Consider the following 17568-nt stretch of genomic DNA (forward strand, 5'->3'; position numbering starts at 1 on the left):
TTTGTTTTTGTTTGGTTTGGTTTTGCCTTGAGTTTCATAGTCTGTTGCAGAAATGGGCTTGCATTTTTTTTTTCCTCTCTCTCTCTCTCCTGATCGCACAGCCGAAACTGCTTTATGGGATTTACAGTCGATTTATATATTTTCAAGAGAAATTTCAATTCAAGAATGGGTTTATTTTAAGAAAAACAGTAAAACTAACTTATCAAATGCATATTAAGAATGGAGACAGAAATGTTTCTGGAAATTCCCTTAGGTTCCTGTCTCAGATTTCACGATTGCTTACAGGTACCAAAGAAAACACTGCAATTATGTAAACTGACGAATTAGCTTGCCTAAGAATTCGCTACTAGATTGAAACACTTAGACACCGCGGTTGGCAAAGCCAGTGTCAAATCCTGGAGACTTGAGAAACGGGAACGTTTGGGGATGGAATACACCCGTCTGGAGTAGAAAGGATCTCAGTGCCTGGAGAAAAGATGCAATTGTCAAGAGGAAGTTTAAAGGCCAAGGACACACGAAGTCTTTGAAACAATAAGGGTGAGGAAGTCAAGAAGCAGACTCGCCAAAGCCACATTGAAACAATTTATTTTATAGGATCCCCTACATTTCCAGAATTAGTGAGCAGAAGAAGCGCCCTGCTGGGAACGCGGGCTGTGGGCTCTCGCGCTCACACGGGCACTGCGAAAGGGATAAAGTCAAGTTGACACAGGTCTCTTTCGCCTGGGCATTTCAAATGAAAATATAAGAAGGAGGGCGGAGAGAGAAGGAGACAAAAACGAAGCTCAAAAAGACTGATTCCGAAGTCTGCAATAAAGATTAACTGGAAAAAGGAAGTCCATAGCAATTAAAACTCCTACCCTGGCTCATTAGTATTCATGACCGAAGGTCCAGCTTTTCTGTTTATCTTTCTCCCAAGATCAATATCGGAGCAGCGTGGGCCTGGGAGGAGCCCAAGCCTGGCCCTGCGTGCGCCTGACCTCTCGCGCCCTCCCTACAGGTCAGAGCATCTTCAGAACCGGCGGCCCAACGCCGTGCCCAGGATCATTAAAGCCACCATTCATCTGCCGGCAGGGAGAGGGAGGGGGAACAGTCCTGGGTTAGGGGGATGGGGGGTGGGGGCAACGGGCAAACAGACCCAACCAACTCCGAAGAGTTTCGAGAAACCATACTCCGCCACAGCAACTACTGTGTGTCGGGTGACCCAGGAGAAAGAAAAAGAAGGAACCGCGCGCGTCTGCAGCCAGAGGCCCAGCGCGGCTACTGGCCAGGCGGTCGCTGGCTCGGCCTGGCTCCAGACCCGAGATTTACTTGGGGGAGGGGGGACAACATAAGAACACCCTCCGCACCCTCCCCCATAGAAGAACCCAGGCCCACTCCCAGCCCCGAGCGGTCTGTAGCCGCCCCAGGCCTCCCCCAGTCTCTAGGGAGCTACCCAGTCCGAGAGCGTTAACTAGGATGCTTATCTTTGACGTTATTAACATTATTACTTCTACCCCCAACCTCTCTGGCGGTGTCGTGCCCTGTTCTGGTCCCCCAGGCCACCAGGTTTGGCCTCAGGGACAAAAAAATACTGGCTTCGGGAGGTTAGGAAAAGAGGCTAAGGGCAGGGGTTGGAGGAGGGGAGCGAGGGTTTAGAAAACCCCCTCCCTCCTGGTTTAACTGAGAGGTAAGGGAGCAACCTCCCAAAGCACACCGGGAGGCGGTGGGTTCTCGGGGTTGCCGGACAGTCTGGCCTATCACGTTACCAGGGAAATGGGGCTGAGCGATCCGCACTGCGTGCGGGGATCCCCCACCCAAACTGTCTCCGGCTGGTGGCTCGAGGTGCGAGCCTGGGAAATAAGGCCCAGACAGCGGACTCTCAAAAAACCAAGTTGGATAGAGAGTTCTGGGCAGGCATGGCCCTTTTGGAGGGAGGCTATAGGGGTGGGGGGATCTGGGAAAAAATGGACGGGTGAGGGGAGCATCTCCTGCTGGGTCTTCTGTCCACACGTCCCCAATCTTTGCGACTCAGGTCCATCCCACGCACGTGAGCGGGTGCCTAGGGGGATGCCGAAGGAGGCAAGCATATGTGAGTGCGTGTGCGTGTGCGTGTGTGTGTTAAGGTGTGGAGAGATTGTGAGAGAGAATGTGTGCGTATGTGGGGGGTCTGTGTGCGCGCATGCTAGTGAATGCCGCGCCCTCAGCTCTGGCCTGGTGGCTGCGCAGAGCCTTATCCCGAATGACTGGGAGGCAGGATGTGGGATTCCATTCGGGACAAGGGCACGTTGCAGGTCTGCAGACGAAGCGAAGTGTCACCTCTTCAAAAGCTCGTCGAGCCCTGAAAACAAAAGGGAAACGTGCAAGGGCAACGAGGTGGCCCTAGCACGGACAGTTCTCGGACTGGGCCTGAGGGGCGGGGCGGGAGTGGGAGGACCCTAGCTCCGCGCGTCCTGCCCGCAATCTGGGCCGCCGCAGAGCAGGGGCGGAGCCGGGCGTGGACACTGCGGCCCCAGTCGCCCACAGCCTTGACCGTGAACTCGAACCCTCCGGCTGCCCTGGTTATGGTTTACAGAAGTTCTCGTTCGTAACACCCTGTTCAAACTGCCAAGGCTGCCTTTTCTTTCTCAGGAGCCCAGCGGGACGACCCGAGGGTTTATGCCCGATCACTCGATCCCTTCTGGATCTAGGTTCTTCCCTAAAATAGAACCCTTGCAACAATCTGTTGAGGGTTGGGGAGGGGGTTTAGCAAGGAGGGCGACACGGCTCCAGTCCTGTTCTAAGCTGCCAGTTAAAGATAGAAACCGTTCATTGTGGTCTGCTGGGGGTAGCAGGGGGCCCAGCAGCTCCAAGTTTCTGCGGAACCAGAGGGGTATCAGACTATATAATCAATCAATCCTCCAGTATTTATTGAACGTATATTTTGGATCCCGAGGGTCGCTTTCCGGGGTACGTGTCCGCTTAAGTAAAAACGCATTCAAGGGTTCAACCAAGTCTTGGTGGGATATTATTTTGAGCTCTTTCTTAGCTCTTGGACACAGGCCTAGCGCGCCCTTTGGGTGATTTTGGGGGCGTGATATAGGGGAGGGTAGGATCCCAGGCTCGAGTATTTGGTGGCCCCCGCGTATCCTACTAGAACACACCTCCCCCAGTCAGTCCTGCCTACCCGGACGGCGACCGATCACTTGGAAAACCCAGGCCTTCCCAGCCAACCCTGGAATGAGAAAGAACAGCGCGGTGTACAGGGAACCCCGAAACTCCGGTCCAGCCTGTGATCTGCCCTAGATTTCACTGTTTTGTGCGGAAAATACACCACTTGATACTGAAAACATCCGTCTGAAAAAAGAGAGAGAGAGAGAGAGAGAGAGAGAGAGAGAGAGACAAAGGAGGCAGGGGGTGGGGAGGAGGAGGAAAAGAGAAGGTGCCAGCAGAAAGGAAAGGGGCCAGGACCGCGGGCACCGGGTGTGCTGGGCCTGGGACCTGCTTCCTCTACTCGCGTCGTCCAGCCGGGCCTCGGCCTTAGTATAGCCTCCTCTTGCGCCCAGAACAGAATCAACCCGGCCTCTGCTCCAAGAGTGACCTCCTCCCCGCCTGACACTTGGGGGACTTCATTGAACAGGGAGAAGCTGATACCGATGCCAGTTATCATTGTGGTCATTAATAATGCAGTGAGGATCACGATAATTAATAATAATAATGACGGGCCTCCCGAGGGGGCTCCAGCTGCCTCCGGATAAAGCGACTCCCGCGTGAGGGAAGTTATTTGGTGGTGGATGGAGCCGAGAGCAAAGGCGCTCTGAAGTTCAAGTTGATGGCAGTGACCGGCAGAAACCGTCCTCAGGCGGAGGCAGTCGAGCCTCCCCGCGAGCAGGGAACCAGAGCTGCGTCTCTGGTTCCCTGATTCCCTGAAGGAAGCGAAGGTGGGCTCCAGTTCTGTAGTTCCGGAGTCCACGCGAGGGCAGGTTAGAATGCAGCTCTATTTACGCAACAGTGGGAGAGACGCACGCAACCCCCACCCCCAGGCCCAGGCGCCCGGTTGCGGCGCAGAATCTTGGGCCGCCAGCCTCCCTCGCGCTTTCTAGCATGAGCAATGCTGACACCTTTGACCACTTTGCCATCTTCCCCTCCCCCACCCTGTCTCCGGGATTCGAAGCGTGTTAGGGGAAGGCGGAGAGTGGGCCACACCACCGGCTGGGTGACTGGTGTGGACAAAGCGGTGGGCTTCAGGGGCCGCAGAGCTGGGAGCCATTTTGCGGGAAAGCTGCTCGCGTCCGCTCCTCATACCCCAGCGTGGACCAGGAAACCGCCCCCAGGCTGCGATCTTCCTCCTCCTCGCGCCAGGCGCCTTCTCATTTTTATTTCCTGCTGAAAACTAGGATCAGCTCCCCTGGACCTAAAGGGCCCAGCGGTAGCTCTCCGACATTGAGCGTGGAAAGCCAGCCAGCCCACTCAAGGCTGCGACAGCGTCTGCCTCTTCTTGACGTTGTCCCTCTTCTTCCCCCAAATGAGAAGAAACGCCCCAAGCCTTGAGCTGATACTAAAGTTACACACCTCCACGCCACTCTTCTCTTTAGATTGGGGAGGTGTCCCAAAGCCAATAATTTCCACCAAAAAAGGAAAAAAAGTTTAAAACATTTATGATATACCATTTCATTCTTGCCCAAGTTATGATAAATATTTCATCTGATTCCTTCGTCCCCTCCTCCGGGGGGGTGGGTTGAAAAACTAAAGGCTTTTCCTCACAGCTTATAATGTGTTCAATGAAATCTCCCAAGGATCAGTAACATATGCCAATTATTTTAATAATTTTCCTTAATATTATTAGGGGTTATAAATTTGACTTTAATAGGGGGTTGATTGCTTCAGGAGCTGGTGCTTGGGCAGTTCGTAGGTCCGCTGGGGAGGGCTAGCCTGGTGTCTGTCACCCTCTGGGACACACACACACACACACACACACACCCAGGCTGGAGTCTTTCCCTCCGCATTGAATAGGTGGCCTCCAGGAGGTCAGAGTTGCCCTTCTCTCCAAACAGCCCTCTGGCCTAGCCTGACTGGCCCTGCAGCTCAGGCGACCATGGAAGGGAAGGATAGAAATAGCGGTTTCCGCGGAGACCTGGGTCTCCCCCGACAGAACCTGCTGGGCGATCCTAGGTAGGTGTGGAGGACTGAAGCCCGAATCTTCTCAGTACTGGGGGGGGGGGGGGTGTGGGGGGTGTGGGGGCATAGTAAGGAAGAAATGGAGACATTTTCATGGCTCAGGGATTTCAAAATAATTTTAAGATTATTTCTACCCTTTGATGCCTGCTTATTCCTACCCCATTCCTACCCTTTGATTGTTAAAATTATTTTTGCCTTATTCCTTAGAGCACTGAGTTTGAAATCTGATAAATTCTTGCGCAGAAGATTAAAGCTGCAAACCTTATAGACAAACTGGTCCTCAATGCTCTGCCTCACTCACACCTGACCATTTTAGTCTTTAAATCTTACTCTATTTTACTGAATTCTTGAAGAGATTCTCTTTTGTTTTGAGCCAAGGGTTTGTTATTCTCCTAAATTAAAGCATACTCTGTCACCTTCTTCCCTTGAACATCTTCCTTGTTGGTGTGCAGCAGCTCTGAGGATAAGCAGACTTTCTTGAGCAAGCTCTCTGAAATTCCAAGAAAACACTTTAGGTAGAAAAGGGCCCTTAAACTATAATCACCGGGCCAAGTTCAAAAACAAAGTACTCAGCTCAGTTTTAAATGTGCAATTAAAAATAACTGTACCTCAGCTTTTCAGAGGGAGGGAGAGGAAAGGGGGCAGGGAAGAGGGAAAACAAAGAATAAGGAAATGTTTAGTGCTCTTAAATCCAGTCCAAATAGCTGAAAGAAAGGCACTCCCTCAGATAATGGAGCCATTAGAAACTCTGAAGGTTCCAGCCACCAGTCCTCACAGGGCCCTTCCAAAAATTTAATTCACTCTCAGCTACAAACAAAGGACATAGAAAATAATTTTGAGACTTTCTGCCAAAGGGGCATTTTGGCCTGGTTCCTATGCATACATATACCTTCCTCCCTAGAAGGTAAGGTGGTTCCTCCCCTTCATTTAGGCAGCTGTTCCATACCCATGTCAACCCTCAGCTGCCCCCTTCCCCTTTTTCTTTAAGAACTCTGCTAGAAAAAAAAAAGTATGTTCATGCAGTTTCAACACATTTTATTATATTTCTGTATGCATTACTCTCAAAACATATCACAAGAAATGATCAAACCACTTAAAACCTTCAAATAAAAAATCTGAAACAGTTTATGCCCACAATTGTACATATTTATAGTTAAGAAACATTCTTTATAAATATTGTTTCCTCTGTAGCAAGTTAATACCATAATTTAATTACAAATGGATAAATATGGTAACGGGTATTTACAGAAGGAAGGGTGTTATTACGGAAAAGCTAACGGCACAACGTTTATTTTCCCCCACAATCTTTCATACAGGAACTAACAAATTGAACTTGCAAAAGCACTAAAACATCACATGTAAACCCAGCTAACAGAAAAATACATTCACAAGCGTTGGTGGTGGTGGTGGTGTGTGTGTGCTGTGGGATCAATGTGTTGAAGAAACAGAAGGGAGACTTTGGCACGGCTCGGTTTTTTCCAGTCTATAGTTGCATGAAGTTTACAATCAAGTTGCCTCATAAAAAGGAACACAATATTCAATACCACGATACAAAATAAACCATTTTCTTCCACATTACTTAAAAAGAAACCGGGTGAACTAAAAAGAGAAAAGAAAAAGCCCATCACTTGGGGAAGAGAAGGGAAGAAAGGCAGGGAGGAACGCAATCCGGAGAGTTACGAATGGACAAACTTCTATACACCAAGAAGCCATTAAAACCACCTTGGAGAAGGAAGGAGTTCGCTATGTACAGTTTGTCAGAAGACTGGGAAGTGGGTGAGAAGGAAAAGAGGGCATGGGGGGAAGGGAAGGGGGGTTTGGTTCAAGATTTTTATGGGTTTTTTTATTTTTTATTATTTTTTTAAAATTTCTTATTTTATGTTTTCAGCGGAGACTCCGGAAGGGATATTTTTGCTTTTCATGCCTAGATTATTTAAAAACAAAAACAAAAACAAAAACAAACTTTTAAAAATCCTTCTGCTGGTAAAATCATTTTCATCATCATAAAAATCAGATTCATAATTTTAACAACACATCACAGGGTGCCCTCAGCGCTCGCCACCGGGAGGGCTGCGCCAGGGCGGGGACCGGGAGAGGAAGAGAGGCCCCGGGCTCTCACACGTACCATTCATTGAAGTTGGAGGAGAGGCCGCTGTGGCCCCCGGCTGTCCCGCTGCCCCCGCCGCCGCTGCCGCCGCCGCCCCCGCCGCCCGCCCCGCCGCCGCCCCCGCCGCCGCTGCCTCCGCCGGAGCCGCCGCTCGCGCCGCCGCCGCCCGAACCTCCGCCCCGGTGCACCGCGGACACGGCCGCCGCCGCCGCCGCCGCCGCTGCCGCCGCCGCCGCCGCCGCCGGGGAGAGGTTAGAGCTGCTCTGGGGCTCGGCGCTGGGGGACACCAGCCCCGGGGGCGTGGACGACTCGTAGCCTGAGCTGGCGGCTGGGGAGGACTCGGAGCCCTGCGGAGAGGACTCATGGACCTGCAAGACAAAAGCCGGGAGGGGAGACCAAAGGGGACTGGGTGTGAGTGCAGCTGCTGTGGGGCCGGGCTCCCGGGGGAGAGCACCTCCAAGAAAGGCCCTCCCCGCCCGCCGGGGCCCCGGGGAACCCTGGCCTTCCCAGGCTGGCAGCGGTTGTCCGCGCCGGTTGGGAGCCGGCGCCGCGGGCCAGCGGCTTCACACTCCTCCCGGCCTCCCCGGTGGTACCTTCATGTGTTTCCGCAGCGAGCTGGGGTGCGTGTAGGACTTGTCGCACATCTTGCACAGATAGGGCTTATCGGAGGTGTGGACGTGCATGTGCTTCTTCCTGTCGCTGCTGTTGGCGAAGCGCCGGTCGCAGCCCTCGAACTCACACTGGAACGGCTTCTCCCCTGTGGATAGAAACAGGGGCGCTTGCTGCCCACACCCAGACCTTCCCGGAGCCCCCACCCACTCTGGAGGGAACAAGGCCGCTGCGAGAAGGAAAGAGGAACTGAAAGGGCCTGGGTCCCTTAGCCAGGTCGGATCGCCTCTGTAGCTGAAGATGAAATTAACTGCCTTCCCACCTGACAGTCCTGCTCATTTATGTCATATTTTAATTGTCTTCCAGACTAACACCCATTTCCTGAGATTTATAATGAATTTGGGGTAGCACCCCGTCCTGCCCACCTTTCTATAGGGCTCCTTGGATTCGCAGCCTCTAACAAATTGGTCTCGCCATGGAGAAGCTGTTATTATGACAAAATATTTAGGGCATTATCAAAATCACACAGGCTGCTGGGCTGCTGTCGGTTTGTCTCTGGGGCCAGTAGGCAATTACATTTGGAGTTGCTATGTTGTTTGGGGATGGGACTGTGGATCATAACTGAGCCAGTATTTTTCATCCAAAATTCTGCAAATTAAATTAACCATTCTTCTAGTCTCACTTCCAGTCATTTAAAAATTAGCCGGGGGGGGGGGGGGAAGGTAAATATTAGAGATAAGACAACATCTAGCGATTGCATAGGCACAGGCTGGGCAGTGGGGGGTGGGGGCGTCAGCAAAGGCTTTCAAAATCTCCCTGTTTAATTTTCTGGCGGTCCCTGCATCCTGTTGCCAGAATTCCAAATGCTTGGAGTCATTTAGAGGTGTGAGAACTCAAACATCGTTCCTCTTGGAAAGGGGGCCATTTAACGTTAAATTCCATTAGCACCTAAATTGTTTTTTAAAGACATCCGCTCAGACACAGGGCTCGAAAGCATTTCATGCAAATAAATTTCTCAAATTTTAAACCTTGTTAAAAGCTTGTCTCGCACCTCGGCTCCCTCCCTTCCCGGAAGAGAACAATAGGCCGCTGGCGCATCCCCACTTTGGAGTAAATATTGACGGGGGAAGTTGCTAAAACATTTGGCTTTCTTTTAGGAAATAGTCTGGCACGATTTTGGCTGGGACCTGGTCAGAGATGAATAATCTATGAGGCGAGAGGCGCGTTCTTTTGCAGCTCCCTCTTCTCACGCGATTGCCCCGCGGGGCCGCGCTGCCCCGGGGTTTTCTCTGACCGAGTTGTTGGTCCAAGTTTGGAATCGCAAACCCTCTGGTGCCCATCAGAGACTTTCACAAACTATTGCGAATCCACCGTAAAGCCCCGTGACCTACCCCTAAATAGGCTTTAAAAACACTTTTTTTTTTTCTTTTTTTTTTTTTTAAACAAGAAATGCTCTACAGTTTCGGCTCGCATCAGACTCATTTAATGGAAAAACAATCCCGGGAAGGACGTTTGGACCCGGAGTAAAAGAAGTGGGAAAACACACAAGCCACCCAACACAGACACACAGCCGGAGCAGAAAAGCACATCCAGACAAGCTGGCAAAATCCTCTCTAGGCTCGATTCCCGGGCGCCGAGTTGGAGAGCAGTTTTATTTTGTGCGTTCTATCTAGAACGGAAATTATTAACCAAGGCTGAGCAAATGAAGCAACTGCATCACCCAAAACATATATTTGATGTTACACTGATCACTTAAAACTCAGTTTCCGTACATGGAAAAACCCAGCCCGATACTATTCTTTCATTCCAACAAAAACAAGCCGCTGGCTGTCTCCCGTACACAAAAACACCTCCCATCCGAGAGCAGGGGCTGGCGGTCGGCGCGTTTCCCCCAGCCAACCAACCACAGCCTCTCTCCTCTCCGCGCCCCATCCCTGTCCCGGCCCGCAGTTACCTGTGTGGGTCCTTTTGTGGATCTTGAGGTTCTCGGAGCGCGCGAAGACCTTGCCGCAGCCCGGGAAGGGGCAGGGGAAGGGTTTCTCGCCTGTGTGCACGCGGATGTGGTTGACCAGTTTGTATTTGGCCTTGAAGGGTTTGCCCTCGCGCGGACACTCCTCCCAGAAGCAGACGTGGTTGCTCTGTTCCGGGCCGCCGACGTGCTCCACGGAAACGTGGGTCACCAGCTCGTGCATGGTGCTGAAAGTTTTGTTGCAGCTCTTCTTGGGGTTGCTCAGCTGCTCCGGGTCGATCCACTTGCAGATGAGCTCCTGCTTGATGCACTGCTGCCGCATGTAGCGGAAAAAGGCACCAGGGTGGTGGTGGTGGTGGTGGTGATGGGCCGCGGCCGCTGCCATGTTCATACCCATGTTCATATTCATGGGGCCGTACTGGTTGTGGAGCTGCGCCGCTGAGTAGGGGTCGGTCCGCGGGCTGGCCACCTGGCGGTACTGCTCCGAGCGCCCGAATACCTCGCCCGGCAGCCCCAGGCGCATCTGCCCGTTGAGCACATTCTGAGAGCCGTGCGGCCCGTGCTGCTCCGGGAGGCCAGGGAAGAGGAGGTGACCCTGCGCGTCCGAGTGCGCATGGTGCAGGCCGCCGGCTCCTGGCCCAAACAGCCCATGCTGTCCGCCGCCCGGCGCCGAGTCCCCGAAGCCGCGGCTGCGGAACAGGAAGTCCCGGGTGGAGTTGAAAGGCGGCCCAGAGTAGGAGCCGACGTGCGCTGCATGGGGCCCGAGCGCGGCGGCGGCGGCGGCAGCCGCGGCAGAGCCGGGGTAGGCGCCGGGGCCCTGCGACGTGAACGCCGAACTCTGGCCGGGGGACAGCTCGTGCGCGCCTGGGTTGAGCTTGAAGGCGCCCATGTGCGCGGCCGCCGAGTCCACGAAGCCGTTCTGCGCCGCGGCCAGGCTCAGTTCGCGGTCCTGCATCTCGGCAGCAGCCGCCGCCGCCGCGGCGGCCGAATGGTGATGGTGGCGCGCGAAGCTACCCACCCCGATGGCCGGGAACTGCGGCCCCGCGTCCAGGAGCATGGCCAGCGCGCCCACCCGCCCCGCCGGCCCCGGCGAGCCCCGCGCCTCCTCCGCTCCCACTCCCGCCCCGCGCGCTGTGCGTCCAGCGGCCGCCCGGCTCCGAGCGCAGGCGGCGGTGGTGGTGGCGGCTTCAGCCCCGGGAGCCGCGCTCCTGCGCCCGCCGCCTCCGCCGCCGCCGCCGCCTGGATCTGCCTCCGGCGGCCGGGCGCGGAGCGAAGGCGCGGAGAGGAAGAGGAGGAGGAGGCGGCGGCGGAGGAGGCGCGGGAGGAGGAGGAGGAGGAGGTGGAGGAGGAGAAGAGTCCAAAGCCAGGCGGAGAACCAAAGTGTATTAAAGGAGCTGCGGCGGGGGCGGGCGGGCAGGGCAGGGGAGGGCGGGCGGGAGGAGGGAGCGGGAGGGAGGTGTGGGGAGCTCAGCGGAGAGGGGGGCCAACGGGGGGCGAGCGCAGCGCCGAGGCCCCCACCCCTGCGCGCACCCGCGCGCGCACGCACACACTCACTCGCTCACCAGCCCCGCGGACCCGGGGCCCGGCAGCACCAAGCGGCGCCGGCAGAATGAAATCACAGCAGCGGCGGGGCCACGGTGCCCGAGCGCGGCGGCTGTGCAACGGGCCAGGCAGGAGGGCGAGGAGGGGACGGAGGCGAGCTCTGCGCTCCGCGCCCCGGCCCGGCGCGCCCGCGGCTCCACCTGACCGCGGCGGGGGCACAAGGGCGGCGGGCGGAGGCCGGGCGCCCGCTCCGCAGCGCGCTCGGTCGGCCGCTCCCTCCCCCGCGGACCTACTCGCGCCGCCCCGTGCGCGGCGGGTATTGTTCGGAGCCGCGGCCGAGGTGTTTAGCCCTCCTCGTCCTCCGCGCTTGGCATTGGCTGCGCCTCGCGTAGTAAACTTGCAGCAGCCACGAATTCCCCCAGATGAAGGAAGCGGCCGCGCCGCTCCCTCTTTCTTTAAGTTGTGCGGGAGGAGGAGGAGGGGGAGGAGGAGAGATTGGGGCTGTGGGAGGGGAGAAGGCTAGCAGAGGGAGGGGAGGAGGGGAGGCTAGGCTGAAAAACAATAACAACAATAAAAAAGTGATCTCTAGCTCGCTCGCTCCCTCTCGCCGGTCGGTTCGGGGCGCTGGACCCGGAGCCGGCAGCCGCACTCCTGAGGACCGACCGGTGTCCGAGACCCGAGCAAGTGCGAAGAGGCCAAATCAGGTCCCCCCTTTTCTGCTGCGGTGGGCTTCGTTCGCCACCACCTCCACCTCTGTTTATTTCGGTGGGCGCTACAGACGCCGCCGCAAACCTTTTTTTTTTTTTTTTTAATTTTTTGTCTCCTCCTTTTCCTCTCCCCTCCCCCGCCTCGCCCCCACGTCTCCCGCCCCGGCCTCCCTCCCTCTCCCCCTCTCTCTCCCTCTCTCCCTCCCGCTCCAGGCCGGGACTCCCGATCACACCGCCCCTTTAACGGCGGCTCCCGCCCCGCCCGCCCTTCCGTCGCGGCCATTGGCCGCCGAGGCCCCGTCAATCCGGTGCCCCCGCCCCGCGGCTGATCCGACACTCCTCCCCCGCTCTCCCGAAGCTCCCCGCTGCCCCCGCAGCCGCGGATCCCGCGGATCTTCCCAGCCAGCCCGGCCTGCCAGCCTACGGCTCCTCGCCTGAGCGTCCGGCGCCGCGGCTCATGTTCGCGGCTGGCCGCTGCGCTCCCCGGAGCCAGGAGGCCGGCGTAGCGCTGGCCTGGGCCGCGGGGTCACTGTGCCCTTGGCCGGGTTCGGAGGACACAGCACCCTGCACTCGCGCCCTTCTGCAGAGGCCACCGACTCCCCGGGGACCCGAGCCACTCCTGACGGGCACCGAGAACGGGCAGTCGTGGTCGCTCGAGAACTTGGCTAGCAACCGGGTTCGCCGGGCGAGAGGTTTCCACGCGCCGGGACTCTACAGGCCCTGGGCCCCGTCGGGAGCGCGCGGTGGGGAGCGTTCCGGGAACCGGTCCCCTGATCGGTTGGCACGCTCTCTATCTTATCCCCCCACCCCCTTTTTTAAAAAAACTTACTCAGTGGTATTGAAAACACAGGTGCTGGATGGTGGGCCCAGGTAAAACCAGACTTGCCCGTTCCTTCTGGTCTCTGGACACTCACCCAGGCACCCTCCTCCCAGGCTGTGGCCCCCACCCCCAGCTCGGCGCGCTCTGCTCCCCCCGCCGCTCGCGTCCCGCTCCGATTACAGCAGTAAACACTGGGCAGCGGCCCCCGGGAGGGAGGGGGTTGATTGGAAGTCGTTTAAAGACAGTGTTATCCTCGGGGTGGATGCCCAGATGCCCCAGCCGCTGCCACCGTGGGGTGGGAAGTATGGGGCCGGCGGAGGCGCGCGGCCGGGCAAGGCTCTAGCTGGAGTTTGACCGAGGGTCAGGCTCAGGGCCTCCAGAGAAGGAACCTCCAGACCGGTAGGGCTTAAACCTGCTAGAAGATATTAATCACTGCTTCTCCAGGAGCGGGGAATGCCTCCGCACCTTCGGGCGATGGCGGGGCCGGGTGGCTGCTCCCTTCGCTGCGCCAGGCCTTCCTCGCGGCTCTGGGGCTACAACCGCCCCCCTCTCCCGGCCTCCCACCCCGGCTCCTGGTTGGCCGTTGGGGACATTTCCTATCCCGCTGCGGAACGCTTGTGCTCCCAGAGGTAACGGGAGAGGGTTACCGCGGACCCGGAGGCTGCAGAGGTGTGAATGAAAGGCCTGAAGCCAGAGCCTTCCTTCGCCTAGCTGGCTCCGAGAACTGCTTTTATTTACAAGTCTATGGGAGTTGAAATAAAATTCAAGTAAGAGAAAATAATACGCATTTAAAATGTTCATGTTGAAGTGAATCAACAAAAACGCGGGAAGACAACTCTTGCTCGCTATTGCTGGACGAACCCGGGCTTTCTATCGCCGGCACAGGCAGCCTCTCCTGGCTTAAGCGGGTCTCTGCAGGTCAGAGCTGGCCGCAGCCCCTTGCTTAAGGTGCCCTGTGCCATCCCGCTGCCCACCCCTCATTGCGGTTGGAGGGTGGCAAGAAGGAAGGAGTCTGGGTCTTCTTGTCTGAAAGCCCGAGATTTTGTCTGGAAGCTGGAGATTCTCGCCTTACCTGAAAGGAGGAAATGTTTCTCACTTCCACACACCTCTCTGTTGGGGGTTGGGGGTGTGGGCCGCAAATACCAACCCCCTAAGCAGAAAGGGCATTGAGAGAGACATAGAGACAGAAAGAGAGAGAAAGAGAGAGAGAGAGGAGAGAGAAAATCTCCAGGGAGAAAAGGCTGCCTTGCTACATTGAATCAATAAAAAATTGCCCAGTGCACAGCCTTGCACACTTGTTTACTTTATTCATCAATTTATATGGGGGGTAGGAGTGAGGGAGAATATTGGAAAAGCTTACTCCAAAAATATTTACAAAATAAAATATTTTCTTAGAGATTGGGCATGAGAATTGCAGTCCTGCACATCTAAAAACCTCCCTTCCCTCCTTTTCTCCAGCCATCAGACTTCAAGTTTTCCTCCTTTCCCACTTTCTCGCCTCCTCCCCACTCCTCGGTCCCTCTCCTCATTGCCCCATTCTCTACCTTCGTTTTGATTCCCTTTTTGCAGCGCCTGCGGTTCGGGCTGGCGCGGCTGGGCGCTGGCTCTCGGTAAATTCCGGGGGCCGCGTGCAACCGGGTGGTGGGGCAGACTCCTTAATTCCCGCCGGAGAGCCCGCGGGCTGGGCCCTCCTGACTATTCTTTCCCTGCTCCAATTCTCTCTCTGCAGGACACAGAGGAGCGGAGCCAAGTTCAAAGTCATGTCGCCATACCCTCTTAGAAGTGCTTTATTTCTCTACAAACCGCAAAGCCCCTTTCCCTCATAACACACTATTCTTTTATTATTATTATTATTATTATTATTATTCTTTTTTTTTAAGGAAGAAAAAGAAGAGCAAGAAAGCAAGGGGGGAAAAAAACTGCAAAGGCTTTCAGAGTCATTGCCTCAAAAGTAGATTTGGGTTCCTTGGCGGAAGGGAAAAAAGCGGCTAGGCTGCGTTCTGTACCTTGTAAGTGATCAGTTTTTCAACAGGTTTCAGGAAGGGCCCGCCTTGGCTGTGTCAGACCCCCGGGATCCACAACTGTTTCCATCGGGCAAACATGTTCCCCGTTTGTAAGTTCTCCAAAATTGTTCTTTGACGATCTCATCGTTCCCCCCCCCCCACCCCCCCGCGGGGTGGGTGCCTGGGGCTGGACAGAGTTGGGGCTTTGCTTCATGTGGATGGTCCCGGACAGCCGGCCCACGGAGGGTCTGGCGTCCATTCTCCCCTGCCATAGAGAATTTGTCTTCAAAAACGGCAAATCCCATCAAACACCCGGGCACTCATTCGCTGAGCACCTCGTTGTGGTTTGTGGGCCTCTGTGAACGGTTGACTGACTTCTTTTGTAGCATGACCAGTATTTTGTGTGCACACATACATAAAAACAATGTGTATGTACACAATACAACATACACACACACACACACACACACACACACACACAGGTATATCTTGCCAGCCAGGAGAAGCCAAAAACAAACAAGCAAACAAAACTGACCTTTAAATTGGAAAACATAAATACTCCGTGTCCATACCATTCAAAATTTTAATTTCCTCTTAAGGAAAGGGGTGGGAAGGGGGTAAAGATGAGAGAAACAAATGTGGAATCAGCTGTCTATATACACCAGGCAAAAAAAAAAAAAAAAAAAAAAAGAGGATTTTAGCAGCATCCTCAGTATCACAGACTCATAAATTCAACAAGATCATCAACAGGATATTAAGTTGCAGGGCACCTTTGATTCAGTCCTCTCAGACACTCCTGGGCTGGGCGACCCCTGACCCATGAAGGACCACATGTGTGGTGGGGGAGCCCCCTCTGTGAAACCCACCTAGAACAAAAGTTCTTTGTCAGAGCTTCAGAGAAGTGTAATGTAAAAAGAGAGAGAGAGAGAGAGAGAGAGAGAGAGAGAGAGAATCTGCAATGTGAAAGAAGGGGAAATCATGAAAATCTCAGCCAATGTTGTAACTTTTAAATACCATTTTTTAAGAAGGGGGAGGTTGAGTGGAGGTGGGGAGGTACCATAGGATAAGGCCCTCTCCAGTCTGCTAAAAGAACTTCTTTCTACAGTTAAAATTTACTGTTCTGTAACTGGGCTTATAAAAACTCTCTATATAAAATATATGTTCCCTGGCAGTTTAGTGATAGGGATGCAAATGTTTGTCTATTTGTCATTAGGGACTCAGAAAGAAAAAAAAAAGTCGCCATTTCTATCTGACAGTCGTTGTGGTTTTGCAAAAGGAAGAGAACTAATTGTCCTGACTTTGTCCCCTCTTTCCTGATGGGAGGTGTTTCTACTGCAAAACAAAGCAAAAGAAAAACACACCCCAAACAGGAGGCATTAGTGTACATGAATGTGTTTAATTATTTTGAGGACCGTTATCCTTGGGGCTCCCAAATGAACCACATCCAGGGAGGCTGAATACTGGTGACAGGAGAGCAGTTTTCCAATAAACTGCAGTATTATTGCAATAGACTTTGTAATACAATTTATGCTGTCATTCATAAATAACAATGCCATATGTCAACCATATTGCTTACACAAGTAAATCCGTCAACGTGTCAGTATTTGATTTGCCTCCATGGCTTCTTCAAATATTGAAGTATAGGTATTGGAAGGGGTGTGGAATGGCAGAAAGTGCCCACAAAATCTGAGATTAAAAAGAAACCCCACACAACCTCTGCCTCTCCTTTACCTCTCATCCAAAAACATCCTAAAAGATAAAGAATGAAGGGGGGGGGGGGAGAAGCACATCTGGGATCCAATATAAATAAATATTGGGTGGTTATATGGACTGTGAACACATAAGAGAGTTTTGTGGTTCCTGCTTTGACCTTCTAAGTGTATTTTAAAGCAAAACAATTAGTCATTTCCCAAGAAATTACCAATCCTAATGGTCATATGTGGGTCAAAGGCCATTCTCCTACAACCCCCATCTCTGAGGGTAAAAATGATTGATAACCAAATGAGAATATTTGATGACAGGCCAATTTTACTCAAGTTATTTTTTAGTAATGGGGAAGTAAAGAGAGCCATAATTTTTGAAGGGCTTTTAAGCACCAAGGTCAGGTAGACATGGGATGGGTCCCATTCTTGACTATCCAAAATAAACAACCCCCAAATCCAACGTTTCAGTCACGCCTACAAAGTCCCAATCTTGTGCCCTAAAAAAAAAAAAAAAAAAAGAAAAAAAAAAGAATTCTCATCATTAAGCCCATGTACATGGAACAGGGATCATAAACTTTAGCAAGAAGCACATTTTTAGGTTACTCTTAGCCCGGCTGGTAACCGTGAAGCCTGAGGAATCAGGGTGAGCTCAGAAGGGCGGGAAGGAGAGGCAACCTTGGGAGGGACGCTCAGAGGGCTGAAAATTGCCCAGCTCTTGGGAGCACCCAACCCCCCAGGGCTGGCTGGCAGCTCACACGGGGTTAGATCTGGAGTGGTGAAGGCCGAAGTGTGGGGATCTGGTACCTGCCCAGTGCAAGCCAAGCTTGGGGCCGAGAGAGGTGGCAGGGTACCTCACTGCCTAGACGCCTAGCCAGCCTGATTTGAGAAAAGCCTTGAACCCAAAGTCCTCATCACTTCGGGCATGACAAAGCTCAATGAAAAGGAACCTTTGTGGGTCCCTTTGCCCACCTTGCG

The 17568-nt window shown here is 54.0% G+C and overlaps 1 protein-coding gene across 2 annotated transcripts; it reads right to left on the bottom strand.

Annotated features, from left to right (window-relative positions):
* Window positions 1-6151: 6151 nt before the first annotated feature.
* On the bottom strand, window positions 6152-10969 carry ZIC2 (Zic family zinc finger 2). 2 transcript variants are annotated; one of them, XM_060636767.2, is made up of 3 exons: window positions 9804-10969; window positions 7834-7997; window positions 6152-7608 (listed from the first exon to the last, which is right to left on the bottom strand). In XM_060636767.2, exons 1-3 carry the CDS (start codon window positions 10873-10875, stop codon window positions 7249-7251), a joined length of 1596 nt encoding a protein of 531 aa, XP_060492750.2. In that variant the 5' UTR covers window positions 10876-10969; the 3' UTR covers window positions 6152-7248. The 2 variants fall into 2 exon arrangements, with proteins under 2 accessions (XP_060492750.2, XP_060492751.1); XM_060636768.2 differs by having other exon boundaries at window positions 7491-7645.
* Window positions 10970-17568: the final 6599 nt, after the last annotated feature.

The sequence above is a fragment of the Panthera onca genome, chromosome A1 (genome assembly GCF_046562875.1).
Source record: "Panthera onca isolate mPanOnc1 chromosome A1, mPanOnc1 haplotype 2, whole genome shotgun sequence".
In the NCBI taxonomy this organism is placed as follows: domain Eukaryota; kingdom Metazoa; phylum Chordata; class Mammalia; order Carnivora; family Felidae; genus Panthera; species Panthera onca.

Coding starts and splice junctions, on each gene's coding strand:
- ZIC2 (XM_060636767.2), bottom strand. CDS start 10,875: ATGCTCCTGGACGCGGGGCCGCAGTTCCCGGCCATCGGGGTGGGTAGC. Junction 7,998..9,803: donor CCACAAAAGGACCCACACAG/GTAACTGCGGGC, acceptor TTCTATCCACAG/GGGAGAAGCCGTTCCAGTGT. Junction 7,609..7,833: donor CGCTGCGGAAACACATGAAG/GTACCACCGGGG, acceptor TTTGTCTTGCAG/GTCCATGAGTCCTCTCCGCA.